The 18760-nt window shown below is 40.5% G+C and overlaps 1 protein-coding gene across 2 annotated transcripts in view; it reads right to left on the minus strand.

The window, feature by feature from the left end:
* The window catches only part of PARVA (parvin alpha), an 88178-nt gene that overhangs the window by 38417 nt on the left and 31001 nt on the right, over window positions 1-18760 (minus strand). The window contains exon 1 of one of the 2 annotated variants that reach the window (XM_073578363.1): window positions 1717-2020. The exons of the other annotated variant lie outside the window; for it this stretch is intronic. Coding sequence (XP_073434464.1) covers window positions 1717-1744 — 28 coding nt within the window. The 5' untranslated portion in view covers window positions 1745-2020. Of the gene's footprint in view, window positions 1-1716; window positions 2021-18760 lie in introns of those variants that run through there. 2 annotated transcript variants of the gene reach the window in all.

Here is an 18760-nt window from a genome sequence, read left to right on the forward strand (position 1 = left end):
TAGTCCCCAATCCCCACAATTTTAAGCGTGCCCTGAAAAGGCATTTATTCAGACTGGCCTACCGCCTCAACACATTAACCTAATCTATCCCTATGTGGCACAGCCAAAAGTTTCACCATAACCAGGTTCCCCGCATCATGTTCCCACATGCTTTATGCATCCATTAGCCCTCTGTGTCTGTACTGTTACACACTTAACATTATGGCTGGTCCATACAATCAGGGCAACTGTTACCACCCACCTTTCGTGTTTACCTCTTTCCTCATAGACTGTAAGCTTGCAAGCAGGGCCCTCATTCCTCTTGGTATTTGTTATAATCTATGTGATTTTTGTTATGCTGTAATGTCTATTGTCTGTACAAATCCCCTCTGAAATGTACAGTGCTGCGGAATATGTCGGCGCTATAGAAATAAAATTTATTATTCACATTGAGGCTCAGAAGCTCCAAGATTAGCCTACAAAGGAACTGGATATGCAATATGATCGGAGATGTATAATTATACATCTCTTATCCATACATACATTATATAATTTATCAACGTCGAACAAACCCATAGCAGTTATATAAAACATTGCAAGATTTTGTTCACACTCTGGAGCTGGTCTATCACAAGTAGATAGCTTGATTTCTTGCATAACAGTCTTACTGCATCTTGTAAGACTGCGTAACGTCAGCGGGATCCGAGACGAGACCCTATGGCTAGTTATATAATTCAGCTCGGGAAAAAAAAAAAAAAAAAAAAAAAAAAGGTCTGCAGCTCGGAAGCTTACACAACACAATCCCTAATATGACAACTTCCCCGAAACGTATGGTACATATTCCCTAGGACTTTTAAGTAATTAAAAACCTTTTATAGATCAGAGCGAAAGTCCCTCTCACTTCTTCTATCAAGGTCACAGGTTGCCCACCTGACCACCCAATGGCCATGCAAATCCAATGTCAATGGCGTAATATAATATTACTCCATTAGCAGGTCACGGCGGCTGTGGAAAGGATTAACATGGCATGCGTTTTTTTTTCTTTACTTTGTTTCGTCTGTGGAACATTAACACCAACACAGCAGAGCCAAGTTTGTCACGTAGCACAACTCATGCAGCTTTCTAAAGGGCTAAAAAAAAAAAAACAAAAGAAAAAAATGTTGAGTTATCACAATACATACAAAAAAAAAAAAAAACTGTAACGTGATCAAGTCAGCTCAGCTTCATCTGGATGGAAGTTGAAACTCCGGAGAATGCAAATCAGCACCACTACATCAGGTTGGATTTAACCTGTCCCAGCACCAACAGGCAGAAATTGTCATAACTGCAACCTTAAAGAGTTTGATAAATCCAGGACTCTCTATACAGATAACAATAATAATTATTATTATTTTATTTCTGTAGCACCAACATATTTCGCAGCACTTTACAATTTAGCGGGTACTTGTATAGATGTAGCAGAGCTAAATTTGTCACTCACCCAGAATCTATCTGGTACAACAGGTAGCCACCACATTTTGTTATTGCCTTGAGCTTTTAGAAAATGACAAGTTAGTCTACTTTACCTGTTTAAAAGGTATTTATCAATGTCAGAAGGTTATGGAATTTGTCGACATCCATGTTTTGCATAGTCCTTGCCCTGGATGTCAATCAGCTATGAAAATCGCGCCACCAGAAATACAAGGAGGTAATAGCACCACTAGCTCCAGTGCATCACCCATGGACATGGCATCTTACCTTTAGAACATAGAGCACCGCAACCCATGGTACCTCCACCCAGCCACGGGCATGTTTTCTGAGCTCGGAGTGATGTTTTAAACGACGATCCGGGTCGACCGGTGAAAACGACGACGCTGCACGAAGACACCAAATCCCATCTTTACTAGCAGCAGAGCAGCACTGGGAGCTCTGACTGGTCGTCTGTATAATTTAATATGGAGCCACAGGAGAATCACGAATAATGTGCAGAGTGGCGTTACACGGCCTCCCAGCGTCTGCAAGCTACAGCCCAGAGAAAACGTATCCTGATCTCACAGCAGCCGCCATGCATTAGCTTCAGGCAGGGGGACTCAGGCAGAATACAGATCAACCTAAGGAAAGCTTCATAGTGCGGCCAACCCAAAGTCAGAATCCTACACGCAGGGAATGCAAAACAAATCCCTAACAACGGCAGTCGTCATCTATAGGAATACAAGTTTTATACTTTCTTATTTGTGACCACCAATATGTACAATAATATAAGGTGATATGTGCAAACCCTACGGAATTAATGAATGCAAGAATCCCACCATACCTGCACACATAAAAAATTAGGTGCTTAGATAATATTTTTTAGCAAGCATGTACAAGAGACAAGGTGACCCCATAGGATGGATCCCAACTTTAATAACTCACCTACCTAGGTGCCTAATTAGGTATCAAAAGATCTGAAGAAGAAATCCAACTTAACCCTATTTAAAAAAAAAAAATTGTTTTGGAACGATAAGGGGAGGCGGCCATATCACCCATGCAAAATGCAGAAAAATATAGGACACGGCCAGAATTCCTATAGTAATAAATGTGCAGGTGCATGAGGTTATTAATGGTTGTCTGAGGAATGGTCTGCCATGTTGAATGCACTTGAGCACAAAAATCATCAAGATCCTCTGCTGGCAGCTTCTGTGCAATTGCTGACCATTGACATTCTAGATGTGCTTGATTGAAGACACTGCAGGTCATAGTAGCACGTTTAGCACACGCTGGCTGCTCAGAGAAGCACAAGCAACATGCTGTCTGGGGCTCTCGTGTGGAAAAATGGCCACTGGGACACATATCACCTGCACAGTACCACTTCTACTGTTGTGTAAATCTCAGCATCTGTATTACTCTGCATATGATCATTTATGGAAACGCGTCAGTTTTCTATATCCCCCTCCTTGTGTTTTTCTTTCATTTTATAATGGTTTTTCAATAAAATTACCTTTTTTATATTACCTATGGATGGATGTGAGGAATTTCCTTTTCTGCCTATTATCACTGCAAACTGCCAGCTGAATACTGCACCCGCCGTGTTGGAGTATTTCAAGCAGATATCCCTATTAGAAATGTCGGTAAGCTTCCCACCCTTCCTAAGTTTTGTTATTATTTTCCTAAAAAAGTCTTTCAAGACCATGTTGCAAAAAAAAAAAAAAAGTTCACACCAATGTCTTAGAAACAAAGCTAAAGTTGACTATAACAGGGCATTATTTAATAAATAAAATCACTTCCCATTTCATGTTGTCAGCAATGGCACCACATGGAAGAGAAATGTCACAACACCTGAGAAAGAAAATAATTTATTTTCTAAAGAAATATGAAAGACTTTACTTATCAGTCAGAATTCTGTAGCAAAATTGATACAAAAATGTAACAAAGATGGAACTAAAACCATCTCAAAGAGACGTCTAGGGATGAAGAAAATGGACATATAAGCAGTACAAAGTAGAAAGTCAAACTGGAGTGAACGTTTTCCGTGACTCAATACAGCATACACTGCAGAGGAATGGCATGAATGGCTGTTGTTGTCCACGAAGGTAGCCTGTTCTAAAACCCATGCAAAAAAGCCTACAATTTGCCAGGGCCCATGCTGTAAAATATGAAAACTACTGAGACTCTATAACCTGGATTGATGATTGAAAAATAAATGTTTTGAAACTGATGGTTTCAAAACTATTATGTAGTCACAAACACAGTGTCCTTTGTTGGGCGGCATGAGTGCTGCTAGTGTTGTGGGTGGGGGAGTGCTGCATTTCATTCACAATACCGTGAATTCACAGATTTATTACTCTATAGTGAAAGAGAAGATGCCGCCATCACTCCGTACCCTCGGTAGACGAGCACTTTTCCAACATAACAGTGATCCAAAACACAAGTCTAAAGCGACTGGTGCATTTCTAAAAAAGAACGGGGTGAAAGTGTCAGTGGCAGAGAGTCTCTTGATCTGCCCCCAACCAAACACCTATGGGGAAACCTGAAGAGACAAGTTGTCATCACTCTCCATCCAGCATCAAGGCTCTAAAAGACGTCGTTCTTGAATGAAAAAGATAAATGCTGAAATACGTAAACAAACCTGTTCATTCCATGCCTACACTTGATGCTGTCCTTCAAAATCATGGAGGTCCTACAAAAAGCTAGTTTTTTTGATGTGGGGTGTACTCATTTTTGCAGCAACTAATTTGATTAAAACTGAAAATTTTGTAATGAAAGTTATATTATTCTTCCCTTATGTTATGGGTTAAAAAAAATGTTCTATGAAACTCAGTCTTGTCAAAAATTTGGAATTTGTTATTATGTTCAGTTAGATATTGATTAAAATACCGTATTACCGTACTTTGCCAAAGGGGTGTACTGTCTTTCATAAAATTTATTTGCTAATAAATTATGGTCTGTCTTTCATAAAATTTATTTGCTATAAATCATCCTGTCGGGTAGATAGATCATTTCATTCTGTCGTTTCTTATATAACACTGGGAGACAATCCGTATGGTTACTATTTTAGCAAGTAGAACCGTTTCCAATGAAATTTCCTGAATAATTTGCCATTAATAAATTGGGGAAAGCTCTAAAGACCACCATACCTGGCCATCCGAACAACATACATCAACAAAAACAGGGTTTTTTTTGCATTTCTTGAAAGAAAAAAATAATAATTTAAAGACTTCCAGGAGACTTATGTTCCATTACCCAGTAAATCCCCATAAATGGTCTTTTTAGAACATTCTCACAAATCATCGACCACATCTGAGATTTCGGCTTGGGCCCCAGTATGCACAAAACGTACCATTAGTGACAAAACAGCTCAAAGATAATAAAAATCCTGGCAGGCGCATCTATCATGGGGGCGTAACGCTATACAGTATATTGCATTAGCCTAGGAAACAAATACACTGTGCAAAAACATCATTGGTACAATGTGAGCTTAAAAGGTTTAGGTCCACAAAGGAGAAGATGCAATTACTGCCTGTAATCTCAATCAGAGTCATGTGTAATTATATTATACCGCTCTCGAAACAAGCCAGATACCGTCCGCCAGAGATACCCGGCTCTTTCATCTGTGGCATCTGCTCTCCAAACGACTGACATTTCTTCTACATATCAAGCATTCTAGAGAAATGTTTCATGCACCATTCATCATCTCAATAGAGTAATACAGAAATATAGTCTATAGCGCTAAGAACAAAAGAAGTGCGTCTTACCAGTTCATCCTATTCTACATCAATGAATGCTAATTCCTATAATCCAGAACTGAAGATATTCTTGCACAAAACTGTAGAATAATCCAGAAGAGGAAAAGTAACAAAGCGATCCAACAGAACATTCTGCAGGCATTATTAGTCTCCATGAGGGTATGTTCACACTATTTATTTTTTTTATGAGAGATGCTTGAAAAAAAAAAAAAAAAAAAAAAAGGTCAGAAGACGCTTTAAGGCTATGTGCACACGTTGCGGATTCCGCTGCAGATTTTGCGCGCGGAAACACAGGTAAAGTGACCTGCGGTTTTCCTGCGGATTTGCCCTGCGGTTTCACACCTCTACTATGGTAAAGGTATGAAACCGCTGCGGAAACCGCACAAACAATTGACATGCTGTGGTTTGTAAACCGCAGCAAAACCGCGCGGAAAAATCTGCGCCGTCAGCACAGCGTTTTTGAAACCCCATAGGGTTTCATTGTACTGTACATGGTCAGCGGAACTGCTGCGTTTCCGCAGGGGCAAAACCGCTGCGAAATGCAGCAGAATCCGCAACGTGTGCACACAGCCTAAAGAGTCTCTCAATATCCATTTCTATTGTAAAAAGACATTGCTTTTCATACGTTCAGGTTTTTGAGGAGTTAACTGCTTCGGGTTTCCATAAACATTTAAAAGAAGTGAGAGGACCAGTCTTTTGGCATTTTTCCGCTGCGTTCACACCTTACGTTTTTTTTTTGCGGCAGTTTTTAACGTGCAATTTTGCCACGAAAACGCAAAAAAACAGCATCCCATGCAATCCTATGGGATTCCGCAATGCTGGCTAATGCTGCGGATATTTCCGCGGCAGAATCGCATCGCGGAAAAATACGCAGCATGCTCATTAATTTGCGGAATCGCGGCGATTCCGCCCACATAGGAATGCATTGTTCTGCTTACTTTCCGCATGTGGCTGTGCCCACCACGCGAAAAGTAAGCAGAACATTTGCAGATGGTACCCACGGTCCAGAGGAGAGGAGACTTTCCTCCGGGCTTAGGGTACCATATCCCTGTAAAAAAAAATAAATTTAAAATTAAAAAAAAAAAAAAAAAAATCCGGTTATATTCACCTTGCGACGTCCCTCGCAGCATCCCCAGGCTTTAGCGATACACGCGGCAGCTCCCGTTCCCAGTGATGCATTTCGATGACCTTTGCTGACGTTGCGTCTCGCAAAACTGTAGCGGTCTCGCAAGACTGCGACGTCAAAGGTCATTGCCGCAAAGCATCACTGGGAACGGGACCTGCCGGCAGCATCACGATGCTCGGGGACGCAGCGCAGGACGTCGGAAGTTAAGAAAAACACGATTTTTTTTTTTATTATTATTACTTTTAACATTAGATCTTTTTACTACTGATGCCGCATAGGCAGCCTCAATAGTAAAAAGTTGGTCACACTCGTCAAACACTATGTTTGACGAGTGTGACCAACCTGTCAGTTTTCCAAGCGATGCTACAGATCGCTTGGAAAACGTTAGCATTACGCTTGCAAATCGCTAGTTTTTCCGCGGGAAAATCACGGAAATTTAAAATGCGATTTTCCCGCAGAATGGAATTCCGGAATTCTCGCGGTAACTTCCACAGGAGTTCCGCTACGTGTGAACCCAGCCTTATTGAGCTTTCACAGGAGTTGTGCCTACCCAACTCGCTAAGGAGAGCAGATTACCTGATTTTAATATATCTTTTTATAACGGTATCACCCTATGGTCAGATGCAGGCTGTCTCCCTACAGTGTTTATCTACTCGGGAGATACATTGTAACATTCAGACTTTCCCCTTTTCGACTCATTACTCTGAACACACATGTACACTGGAACACGTCAGCGGCGGCTGCCAAGACGACAGCTGGAGAAGTGCTTGTCCTAAAATCTGACACCAGCTACAAAACTCAAGTGTTTCCATTTGTTTCAACCTGCAATACTCAGCACATTTACTGCAAGCTAAACTCAATGACCGTTCCCCCAAAACCACAAACGATGCATGAGACTCAGATATTATAGGTGAAGTCACACAATAAAAGAAGGGCTTAAAGGATAGCCATTGTCCACTGCCCTCCTGTAACAGGTCATCCCCAAATGGACCCTTTAAAACTGTAATTAGTCGTTCTGCTGATGGGGAACAATTGAGAAATGCAATCCTCCAAAATTACACGTTGCACATTTTCGTCAGGGGAAAATTTCCCAATTGGAAATCTGTTCTGAGCAAATGAGTAGTATTACCAAGATGCCCGCTTGCTGTACCCGTTTGTTAGAGGTTAGCGATAGTTTGCTACGTTAATATCCAGTTTAGTAAAAGGGATACCATCATGTATTCTGAAAACAGAAGATATATGTGTGGTCCTACCACTAAATGAAACAGAATTATGAATGCTGCTCTGAAGGTGTCTGGAATAAAAAGCTGGACATAAATTTGTAATTCCATATTTTAATTACCTGCTATACTTGGTGGGTCATTGATTTGGACCTCAATGGCATAAGTTAAAACAACAATTCGCTAATCAATTGCAGCCATGATCTGTAGCCTGAGCTTCCATTAATGGGATGCAGTGGTGGTCTCAAAGAGGACTCGTCACCAGGTCAAATGCAGCCAGTTTTTGCTCTTTATTCCTTCTGCTCCCGCAAATTAGTTTTTTTGTTTTGTTAATCCACCATACGGGCTTTTTTATCTAGTTCTAATTTTTATAGCCTTTACCAAGGGCGTATGACTCACAGAATTTTCTGGAGGTGTGTTTTTCAGCTGCTCTGCATTGATACCGTGTGAACTATGGTCCCTTGTAAGGGCCATAAAAATTAGCACTGAATCAAAAAGCTCCATATCTCTGGAACTGCATTGCAGATTTTATAAAAAAAAAAGTCGTACTCAGATGAATAGTGGAAATAAAATAAATGCAAAAATTGGACACTTTTGGCTTAGTAACAGGTCATTTTTAAATCCAACTACTACTTACATCCTATCCTGAAGCTATGGGTAGTTACAGAGAGCGTAGTTTTTTGTCCGAGTGTAATCCGACAAAATATTGGATTGTACCAGGACCGATGTTATTCTATGGGGCTGGGCAAATGTCAGATTTTTTTCCTTGGGAAAAAGTCTGTCCTAGGGAAAAAAACAATTGCTGCATACCTGCACTCAAGCCATGCAAGTAAATGATTCTGCACTCAGCAAGGCAAGTCAATGAGTTCATGGAAATTATTGGACTGCACTCAGATGACATCCACTGACACAATGGAGAAGATTGAGACTTTTTTCCTCCATCTTCTTATCAGTGTTTGATCAGAGTGTAATTTGCATAATCGACCCGATTCTCTTGGCTAACAGAATACACATTCGTCTGCACCTGCTCTTAGAATGCTTTTCAACACTGCAGCCGTTGCAATGTAGAATGCAAAAAAATATCAATGGCAGCTTGATTCAAATCATCTGCAGGTCAGAGTTTCAAAGTAATGTGCAGAATTTGTAGAACAAGAAACATCATTGTTATTTCTTGTTTCTTTTTGCCTCCATTGTTGGTGTGACTGCTGTGTTGCTGGAAAAAGTCAGTCTCCTTCCTTCTCTGGCTTCAGACACTAAGGTTAAGTTCACACTGATTTTTTTTTTTTTTTTACAGTATTTTTTTAGCAGATCTTCTCCAAAGTCCTCCTCAATAACTCTTGGAAAACTTTTCCCATTAATTTCTTTGGAAAAATTGACTTTTCTGTTCATTTGAAGAGTTTGAGATTTCTTTTTTTTCCCAGAAGAGTTTTTGAAAAATGCATGGTAGGAAAAAAAATAAAGAGCGCATCAAGTGCTTCCTCTTCATTAATGAGAGCAGGGAGCTACTGCAAAAAGCAGCAACTCTCACTGTAGGGGTCTATCGGAATCCTAGTGACATTTGTTGGGTGGTGTATAGTGCCTCACCAGCCTTCGTCTTCTTTACACTTGCTGTTTAGCTCCATGAACAGCAAAACTAACGTCCCCACCCACATCAAATGGCGAATTACATTATGGAAGGAGGCGTCCATAGCTCACTGGTCTTGTAAAATATTTTTCACATTACCCTGAACTCCATAAACAGTCATTGCTGAAAGTGCTGGCACCCTTTAAATTGTTCCAGAAAATGTACTATTTTTCTCAGAAAATTATTGCAATTAAACGTTTTATTATACACGTTTATTTACTTTGTGTGTATTGGAACAACACAAAAAAAAAAAAAAGAAAGAAAGAAAAAGGCAAATTAGACATAATTTCACACTAAACCCCCAAAAATGGGCCTGACAAAATTGTTGGCACCTTTCGAAAATTGTCGATAAACAACTTTGTTTCAAGCATGTGATGCTCGTTCAAACTCACCTGTGGCAAGTAACAGCTGGGAGCAATATGAATAATCACACCTGAAACCAGATAAAACGGGGAGAAGTTGACCCAATCTTTGCATTGTGTGTCAGTGTGTGCCACACTAAGCATGGAGAACAGAAAGATGAGAAGAGAACTGATTGAGGGCTTGAGAGCCAAAATTTTGAAAAAGATCAACATTCTCAAGTTTACAATCCATCTCCAGAGATCTTGATGTTCCTTTGTCCATGATGCGCAACATATTCAAGAATTTTACAACCTATGGCACTGTAGCTAATCTCTCAGGACGTGGGCGTCAAAAGAAAAATTCATGAAAGGTTGCAACATAGGTGTCCCGGTCTTGGTTTGTGAAAACACTGTGCCACGGATCGCGGAGAGCCCGGAGGGGCGTGACTAAGCGATCACTTGACTATTCACTAGAGCTTCTGATGGTGAGATTAGACTTGGCTCCCCATCAACGCCAGGTTCCACTCCAGGGCCGACCAACGGTCGCGCAGCAGCTGAACCCGAAGGACAGACTGGATGGAGCAACAGGAAGGGCTTGCAACTGACCAAGTTTGCATCAGAGTGAAGCGGACAGAGTTTGTGTCAGAGTGCAGCAAGCAAGATTTGCTTCAGCGTGCAGCAGGCAGGATTTGCTTCAGAATGCAGCAAAAAGGATAGAAAAATATTCAGGATTGAGAGTCCTCAGTAGCTGATACCTTTTAATGGCTAACTGAAAAGATGGTAATACATTGCAAGCTTTCGAGACTACTCAGGTCTCTTCATCAGGCTAGACTAATACAAAATCTGAAGTCACATATTTATGCACAATACAGCCTAGAAAAAATGCAATAGATAAGACAAGTGACGTGAAGCAGAACTATCAATATGGGAGAGGGAGAAACATAAATATAAACATTGGACCAGTTCATAGAGAAGGAGTCTGGATGTTTTATGGTCCTCTGATTGGGGTCTAGTTCTGTGTTGCCCCGCAAGGTTTTAAAAGGAAATTCCTTAATTGATGTAAAAAGACATAAATCCATGCGACACATTCATTCCAGCACTGAGAGTGTCAAAGTTCGTCATAAATTTGTACTCCCAAACTCGTCTCTCTCTCTGAGATGTGAAGTTACCTTTCAATACCAGTAATTTCATATCCATGCTGCTGTGATCAGGGATACAGAAATGTTTTGCCACAGGTAGATCCATTCTTTTTTCTCTTATTGTGTGAAAAAAGAATGGATCTACCTGTGGCAAAACATTTCTGTATCCCTGATCACAGCAGCATGGATATGAAATTACTGGTATTGAAAGGTAACTTCACATCTCAGAGAGAGAGACGAGTTTGGGAGTACAAATTTATGACGAACTTTGACACTCTCAGTGCTGGAATGAATGTGTCGCATGGATTTATGTCTTTTTACATCAATTAAGGAATTTCCTTTTAAAACCTTGCGGGGCAACACAGAACTAGACCCCAATCAGAGGACCATAAAACATCCAGACTCCTTATCTATGAACTGGTCCAATGTTTATATTTATGTTTCTCCCTCTCCCATATTGATAGTTCTGCTTCACGTCACTTGTCTTATCTATTGCATTTTTTCTAGGCTGTATTGTGCATAAATATGTGACTTCAGATTTTGTATTAGTCTAGCCTGATGAAGAGACCTGAGTAGTCTCGAAAGCTTGCAATGTATTACCATCTTTTCAGTTAGCCATTAAAAGGTATCAACTACTGAGGACTCTCAATCCTGAATATTTTTCTATCTACTGGCTAACACGGTACAAAGATATACATCTTTCCTGTAGCAAAAAGGATATGCACTTAAGAGTACAGCAGGCAGGATTGCTACTTAGAGTATAACAGGCAGGATTTGTACTTCGTGTACAACAGGCAGGGTTTGCATTGGTATGCGACCTTACACAATATTACACTTATTCAAAAGTTTAGGGTCAATTAGAAATGTCCTTATTTTTTAAAGAAAAGTACAGTTTTTTTTCCAATGAAGCTAACATTACATGATTCAGAAATACACTCTATACACTGTTAATGTAGTAAATGTCTATTCTAGCTGCAAACATCTGGTTTGTAATGCAATATCTTCATAGGTGTATAGAGGCCCATTTCCAACAACCATCACTCCAGTGTTCTTATGGTACTTTGTGTTTGCCAACTGCGTAAGAACGCTAATGGATGTTTATAATACCCTTGAAAACCCTTGTGCAAGTATGTTAGCACAGCTCAAAACAGTTTGGCTGATTACATAAGCTATAAACCTGACCTCCCTTTGAGCTAGTTGAGAATCCGGAGCATTATATTTGTTGGTTCCATTAAACTCTCAAAATGGCAAGAAAAAAAAATAACTTTCGTGTGAAACTCAACAGTCTATTCTTGTTCTTAGTAATGAAGGCTATTCCATGCGAGAAATTGCCAAGAAACTGAAGATTTCCTACAACGATGTGTACTACTCCCTTCAGAGGAGAGCACAAACAGGCTCTAACCAGAGTAGAAAGAGAAGTGGGAGGCCCCGCTGCACAACTGAGCAACAAGACAAGTACATTATAGTCTGTAGTTTGAGAAATCGACACCTCACAGGTCCTCAACAGGCAGCTTCATTAAATAGTACACACAAAACGCCAGTGTCAACGTCTACAGTGAAAAGGCGACTCCGGGATGCTGGACTTCAGGGCAAGAGTGGGAAAGGAAAAGCAATATCTGAGACTGGCTAATAAAAAGAAAAGATTAATATGGGCAAAAGAACACAGACATTGGACAGAGGAAGATTGGAAAAAAGTGTTATGGACAGACAAATCCAAGTTTGCGGTGTTTGGATCACACAGAAGAACATTTGTGAGACACAGAACAACTGAAAAGATGCTGGAAGAGTGCCTGACGCCATCTGTCAAGCATGGTGGAGGTAATGTGATGGTCTGGGGTTGCTTTGGTGCTGGTAAAGTGAGAGATTTGTACAAGGTAAAAGGGATTTTGAATAAGGAAGGCTATCACTCCATTTTGCAATGCCATACCCTGTGAACAGCGCTTGATTGGAGCCAATTTCATCCTACAACAGGACAATGACCCAAAGCACACCTCCAAATTATGCAAGAACTATTTAGGGAAGAAACAGGCAGCTGGTATTCTATCTGTAATGGAGTGACCAGCGCAGTCACCAGATCTCAACCCCATTGAGATGTTGTGGGAGCAGCTTGACCGTAAGGTACACAAAAAGTGCCAATCAAGCCAAACCAACTTGAGAGAGGGGCTTCTGGAAGCATGGGGTGAAATTTCTCCAGATTACCTCAGCAAATTAACTGCTAGAATGCCAAAGGTCTGCAATTCTGTAATTGCTGCAAAGGGAGCATTCTTTGACGAAAGCAAAGTTTGAAGGAGAAAATTATTATTTCAAAATAAAAAATCTTTTTTTTGAACCTTGTCAATGTCTGGACTAAATTTTAAATTCATTTGGCAACTCATTTGATTAATAAAAGTATGAGTTTTCATGGAAAACACAAAATTGGGTGACCCCAAACTTTTGAACGGTAGTGTAGACTGAAACAGGAAGAAGCTCATGCACCTGCCCAGTGGAGAGGAAGCAATATATACCTAATGCCTTCAAACCATTGGCTGAGGAGGAAATAGCAAGTGCACACGTTGGCCCCTTTAAGAGGGCAGGAGCAACTTTGCCCTTAGAACATGGCCACAGGCCCAGCTGAAAGTGCTGCTGGGAGCATGAGGTAGAGAGGAACCAGCTGCAGAAAGGGTGAGTGAACTAACATGCCGGGAACCCGGCATGATGCTAACAAAAGGATAGTCTGGAGGGTGGATAAACAGACCCAATCAAGTTCCAAAGAAATTCAAGCTGTCCTGCAAGCTCAGGGTGCATTAGTGCGACCTACCCATCGACATTTTAATTAAATGAAATGCTATGGCTGTAGACCTAGGAGGGCACCACTGCTGACACAAGGACATAATAAAGTTAGACTGCAGTTTGCCAAAATGCACGCGAGTCAGCCAAAATCCTTCTGGGAAAGAGTCTTGAGGACAGATGAGACCAATATAGAGCTTTTAGGTAAAGCACATCATTTTTCTGTTTACCAAAACCGGAATGAAGCCTATAAAGAAAATAACAGTACCTACAGTCAAATATGGTGGCGGGTCAAAGATATCTTGGGGTTGTTTTGCAGCCGTTGACACTGAGTGCCTTGACTGTGTGCAACGCATCATGAAATCTGAAGATTACCAAAGGATTTTGGGTGGCACTTTAGTGTTCAGTGTCAAAAAGCTTGGTATGTGTCCTAGATCATGGGTCTTCCAGCAGGACAATGACCCCAAACATACTTCAAGAAGCACCCAGAAATGGATAGAAACAAAGTTCTGTAGAATTCTGAAGTGGCAGCATTGAGTCCAGATCTAAATCCCATTGATCACCTGTGGAAAGATCGTAAAATTACTGTTGGGAGAATGCGCCTTCAAATATGAGAGACCTGGATAAGTTTGCAAAAGAAGAGTCCAAAATTCCAGTTGAGAGGTGTAAAAAGCTTGTTTGCTGGTTATAAGAAGCAATTGATTGCAGTAATTTATTCCAAATCGTTTGCAACCAAATATTAAGTTGAGGGTGCCAACAATTTTGTCTGGCCCATTTTGGGAGTTTTGTTTGAAATAGCGTCAAATTTGCCTTTCTTTTCGGCTATGACTGTATAAATCACTTCCTCTAGGTGACACAGCGGTTTGGGGCTTCTTTCTACAGACAGGGGAGCAGCACGAGACACAATGCGAGATTTTCATTTTAACTAAAACCAATATTTTGTCTAATGTCCAGCAAAACCTCTGTGCTGCTGATGAAGACTAAAACATCGTCTGGTCGAGGAAATCTAATTTTATCTTTGCTGCATCAGCGTATATTTTCTCTACAACCTAGAAGAATATGTGCGGCCAGCTATTCTGAATAGGAATGAACATCTGGAAGAGAAACCTTGGAAAGTGGAGACCTGGAGCAGATTCTGTTCAACAAGAACCAGACATGAGGCTCAGTTATTGCCTAAAAACATCCCCCTTAATGTAGGGATTGTGCCCAGATTTCCCAGATTAGTTAATAGGTAAACTTGTGTGACAGCTATTTCGGTTGTCACTTAGCTTCCTCAGAAAAATAATGGAAATATAATCAGCACGTTGACTTTTAAATTAGGATATCCAATGAATCGGTTTCTTACCAATAGCCTTAAAAGGCTTTTAATTACAGTTTTAAAGTAATAAGTTTAAAGCTTTAAAGTATAAGTAAGAAGTAAGAATTTGTTGCGCAAAAAACACCATTGTTCTCATTTCTTGTTTCTATGTGCCCCCATATTGGCGTGGCTGCAAATCTGTGATGCTGGATGGTATCAGTCTCCTTCCCCCTCCGGCAACCAGGGCTCTATTTATAAATAATAAATTGGGTACAGTAGTACAATGCAGATGTGCTGTAAAGGTTTTCATAAGAATTTGGGAAACTTATGAAATGTCCTATAAATGTCTGTTCTATTCCTGATCTAAGGATCTCTGCTTTTAGTTGAGATGAATCTGTGGTGCACTTTATGTACATGCTCAGTAGTGATCAGTGCTGTGAAGTCTGAGCCGTGGAGTCAGAAGTCAGGGAAATTGAGGAATCGAAGGTTTTGCTTATTTACTGGCAACTTATACTAAGGCTAAGTTCACACTGAGCTTTTTTAAGAATTTTTTAGCGCATCTTTTTCAACATATTCCTCAAAAACACTTGGGAAAACCTATTTTATTAATTTCTATTAGAAATGCACTTTACTGTTCACATAAGGTTTTTTTTTTTAGTTTTTTTTCTTTGCCTGATGAGTTTTTGAAAAATGCCTGATGGGAAATAAATATGGTAGAGAGAATGTAACTCACTTATTTGAAGTGAATCCTGTTGGAAACATCTGCAATCTCGGCAATGTCCAATAAAAAGGCTAAAAAGAAAGCTCCAGGAAAAAAAAAAAAAACTCTTCCAAAAGTCTACAAAACCACTTCAGGGAAAGAAAAACTTTACAAAACTTCAAAAAATTCAAAGGCTGCACTAGTTTTTTTCCCATGTATTGAATGGGACTCATGTATTTAAGTCTACCAGTGCGCAAAAAGAATCCGATTTCTTAGCGAGCAACCATATAGCATCCGATTTTTAATGATACATTACAATTCTTTCACCTAGGAAATGGTGTTTGATCAGCAGAGTCTCTACGGTCAATCAAGCAGTGATGGCAGAAAGAAGTGAAGAAGGAACATGTGTTCCCGTGTGGTCAGCGGGCGCGTCAAAAGTTTAAAGTCCATGGCACTGTGGCTAACCTCCCTAGATTTGGACGGAAGAGAAAAATTGACAAGAGATTTCAACGCAAGATTGTGGGGATGTTGGATAAAGAACCTCGACTAACATCCAAACAAGTTCAAGCTGCCCTGCAGTCCAAGGGTACAACAGTGTCAACCCGTACTGTCCATCGGCGTCTGAATGAAAAGGGACTGTATGGTAGGAGACCCAGGAAGACCCCACTTCTTACCCCGTGACATAAAAAAGCCAGGCTGGAGTTTGCCAAAAATTACCTGAAAAAGCCTAAAACGTTTTGGAAGAATGTTCTCTGGTCAGATGAGACAAAAGTAGAGCTTTTTGGGCAAAGGCATCAACAAAGAGTTTACAGGAGTAAAAAAAAGAGGCAGTCAAAGAAAAGAACACGGTCCCTACAGTCAAACATGGCGGAGGTTCCCTGATGTTTTGGGGTTGCTTTGCTGCCACTGGACTGCTTGACCGTGTGCATGGCATTATGAAGTCTGAAGACTACCAACAAATTTTGCAGCATAATGTAGGGCCCAGTGTGAGAAAGCTGGGTCTCCCTCAGAGGTCATGGGTCTTCCAGCAGGACAATGACCCAAAACACACTTCAAAAAGCATTAGAAAATGGTTTGAGAGAAAGCACTGGAGACTTCTAAGGTGGCCAGCAATGAGTCCAGACCTGAATCCCATAGAACACCTGTGGAGAGATCTAAAAATGGCAGTTTGGAGAAGGCACCCTTCTAATATCAGGGACCTGGAGCAGTTTGCCAAAGAAGAATGGTCTAAAATTCCAGCAGAGCATTGTAAGAAACTCATTGATGGTTACCGGAAGCGGTTGGTTGCAGTTATTTTGGCTAAAGGTTGTGCAACCAAGTATTAGGCTGAGGGTGCCAATACTTTTGTTTGGCCCATTTTTGGAGTTTTGTGTGAAATGATCAATGTTTTGCTTTTTGCTTCATTCTCTTTTGTGTTTTTTCATTTAAGACAAATTAAATGAAGATAATAATACCAAAGAATTTGTGTTTGCAATCATTTTCAGGAAGAAACTGAGTATTATCTGACAGAATTGCAGGGGTGTCAATACTTTTGGCCACAACTGTAGGTACGCTGGATGACGCATGAGGAAGTAGGTGGAGCTTAAGGGAGGATGTACGCAGCCATATGCAGACCAGCCAGATGCCAGTGTGAACCCGGCCTAAGTCACGGAAGCCCCTTTTATACAATCTACATTTCAGTGGTTGATGACGATACGGACACAGTCATGGGTGGTGATGGGACATGCTCTCCCTCCTCAAGATGAGTCTGTTCCTGGCGACCCAAATAGCATCCTTAAAATAGTTCATAAGGCGCCAAGTCTCTGCCTCTCGTGCATGTGAATGGGTTACCTGCAACCCAGTTTACAAATGTCAAAAATGTTTTTTATGCTAGTGTGGGAAAAAAATGGTAATAAGTGACATACTACTTATTTCCAATGGATTCCACATGGAAAAGCTGAGGTTTAGCCTCACTGAATTATTTCGGGTTAATTCATGTTCAGATCCATGGCAGCACAAACAGAAAATCCGCAGCACATATCCAAGGGTCAGCCGGGATATCTGCTTTGGTAAACAGCAATTGACTGGATGCTCCGTCAGACAACAGCTCCTGCATCTGAACCCCTACTTCATGCACTTAAGAAATAAGCCCCATAAAGAGAAACTGTCAGAACGATCCACCTCCGAACTGATCAAATGGTTATGCTGCTCTCTGAAAGATAACGTCATCCATGTCTATGCTACTGATTCTATCTGTTACTCCACAACTGGAAAATCCATATGCAATTGATGCTTAAGTGCTCTGGGTGGGATCAGAGTACTTCCCAAGACTCTGCCTCCCTGACTCTATTCCACGCCCATCCCCACCATCCTCTATTTGATCGACAGCTCACTAACTATATAGTTAAGCCATTGAGCTGTTCGTCAGGCAGAACAAGGTGGGGTTGGGTGGAAATACAGTTAAGCAGAGATTTGGAAAGTGCTTTGATCACACTAAGAGCACTTAAGCCTTATTTGCATATTAATTAAAACACTGATTTTTTTAAGTCAATGAGCAACAAGTTGCATCAACAAAGGTATGGATATTAATTTCTTTAAAAGAGCAACAGTTTCCCTTTAAGACAAGAAAATACAACCTTTTGCTCCCTGTTATCAGCTTACAAGTGGATGATGGTAATGGTGCCCATAAAAATTACATTAACATTGGCCAAACCACAAGACTCTCATATGATACAGTCATATGTAAAAGTTTGGGCACCCCTATTAATGTTAACCTTTTTTCTTTATAACAATTTTGGTTTTTGCAACAGCTATTTCAGTTTCATATATCTAATAACTGATGGACTCAGTTACATTTCTGGATTCAAATGAGGTTTATTGTACTAACAGAAAATGTGCAATCTGCATTTAAACAAAATTTGACCAGTGCAAAAGTATGGGCACCCTTATCATTTTCTTGATTTGAACACTCCTAACTACTTTTTACTGACTTCCTGAAGCACTAAATTGGTTTTGTAACCTCATTGAGCTTTGAACTTCATAGCCAGGTGTATCAAATCATGAGAAAAGGTATTTAAGGTGGCCACTTGCAAGTAGTTCTCCTATTTGATTCTCCTATGAAGAGTGGCATCATGGGCTCCTCAAAACAACTCTCAAATGATCTGAAAACAACATAGCTTTTCAGGGGAAGGATACAAAAAGTTGTCTCAGAGATTTAACCTGTCAGTTTCCACTGTGAGGAACATATTAAGGAAATGGAAGAACACAGGTACAGTTCTTGTTAAGCCCAGAAGTGGCAGGCTAAGAAAAATATCAGAAAGGCAGAGAAGAAGAATGGTGGGAACAGTCAAGGACAATCCACAGACCACTTCCAAAGACCTGCAGC

The sequence above is a fragment of the Dendrobates tinctorius genome, unplaced genomic scaffold, assembly GCF_039654945.1.
Source record: "Dendrobates tinctorius isolate UK_male_01 unplaced genomic scaffold, ASM3965494v1 ptg000059l, whole genome shotgun sequence".
Lineage (NCBI taxonomy): Eukaryota > Metazoa > Chordata > Amphibia > Anura > Dendrobatidae > Dendrobates > Dendrobates tinctorius.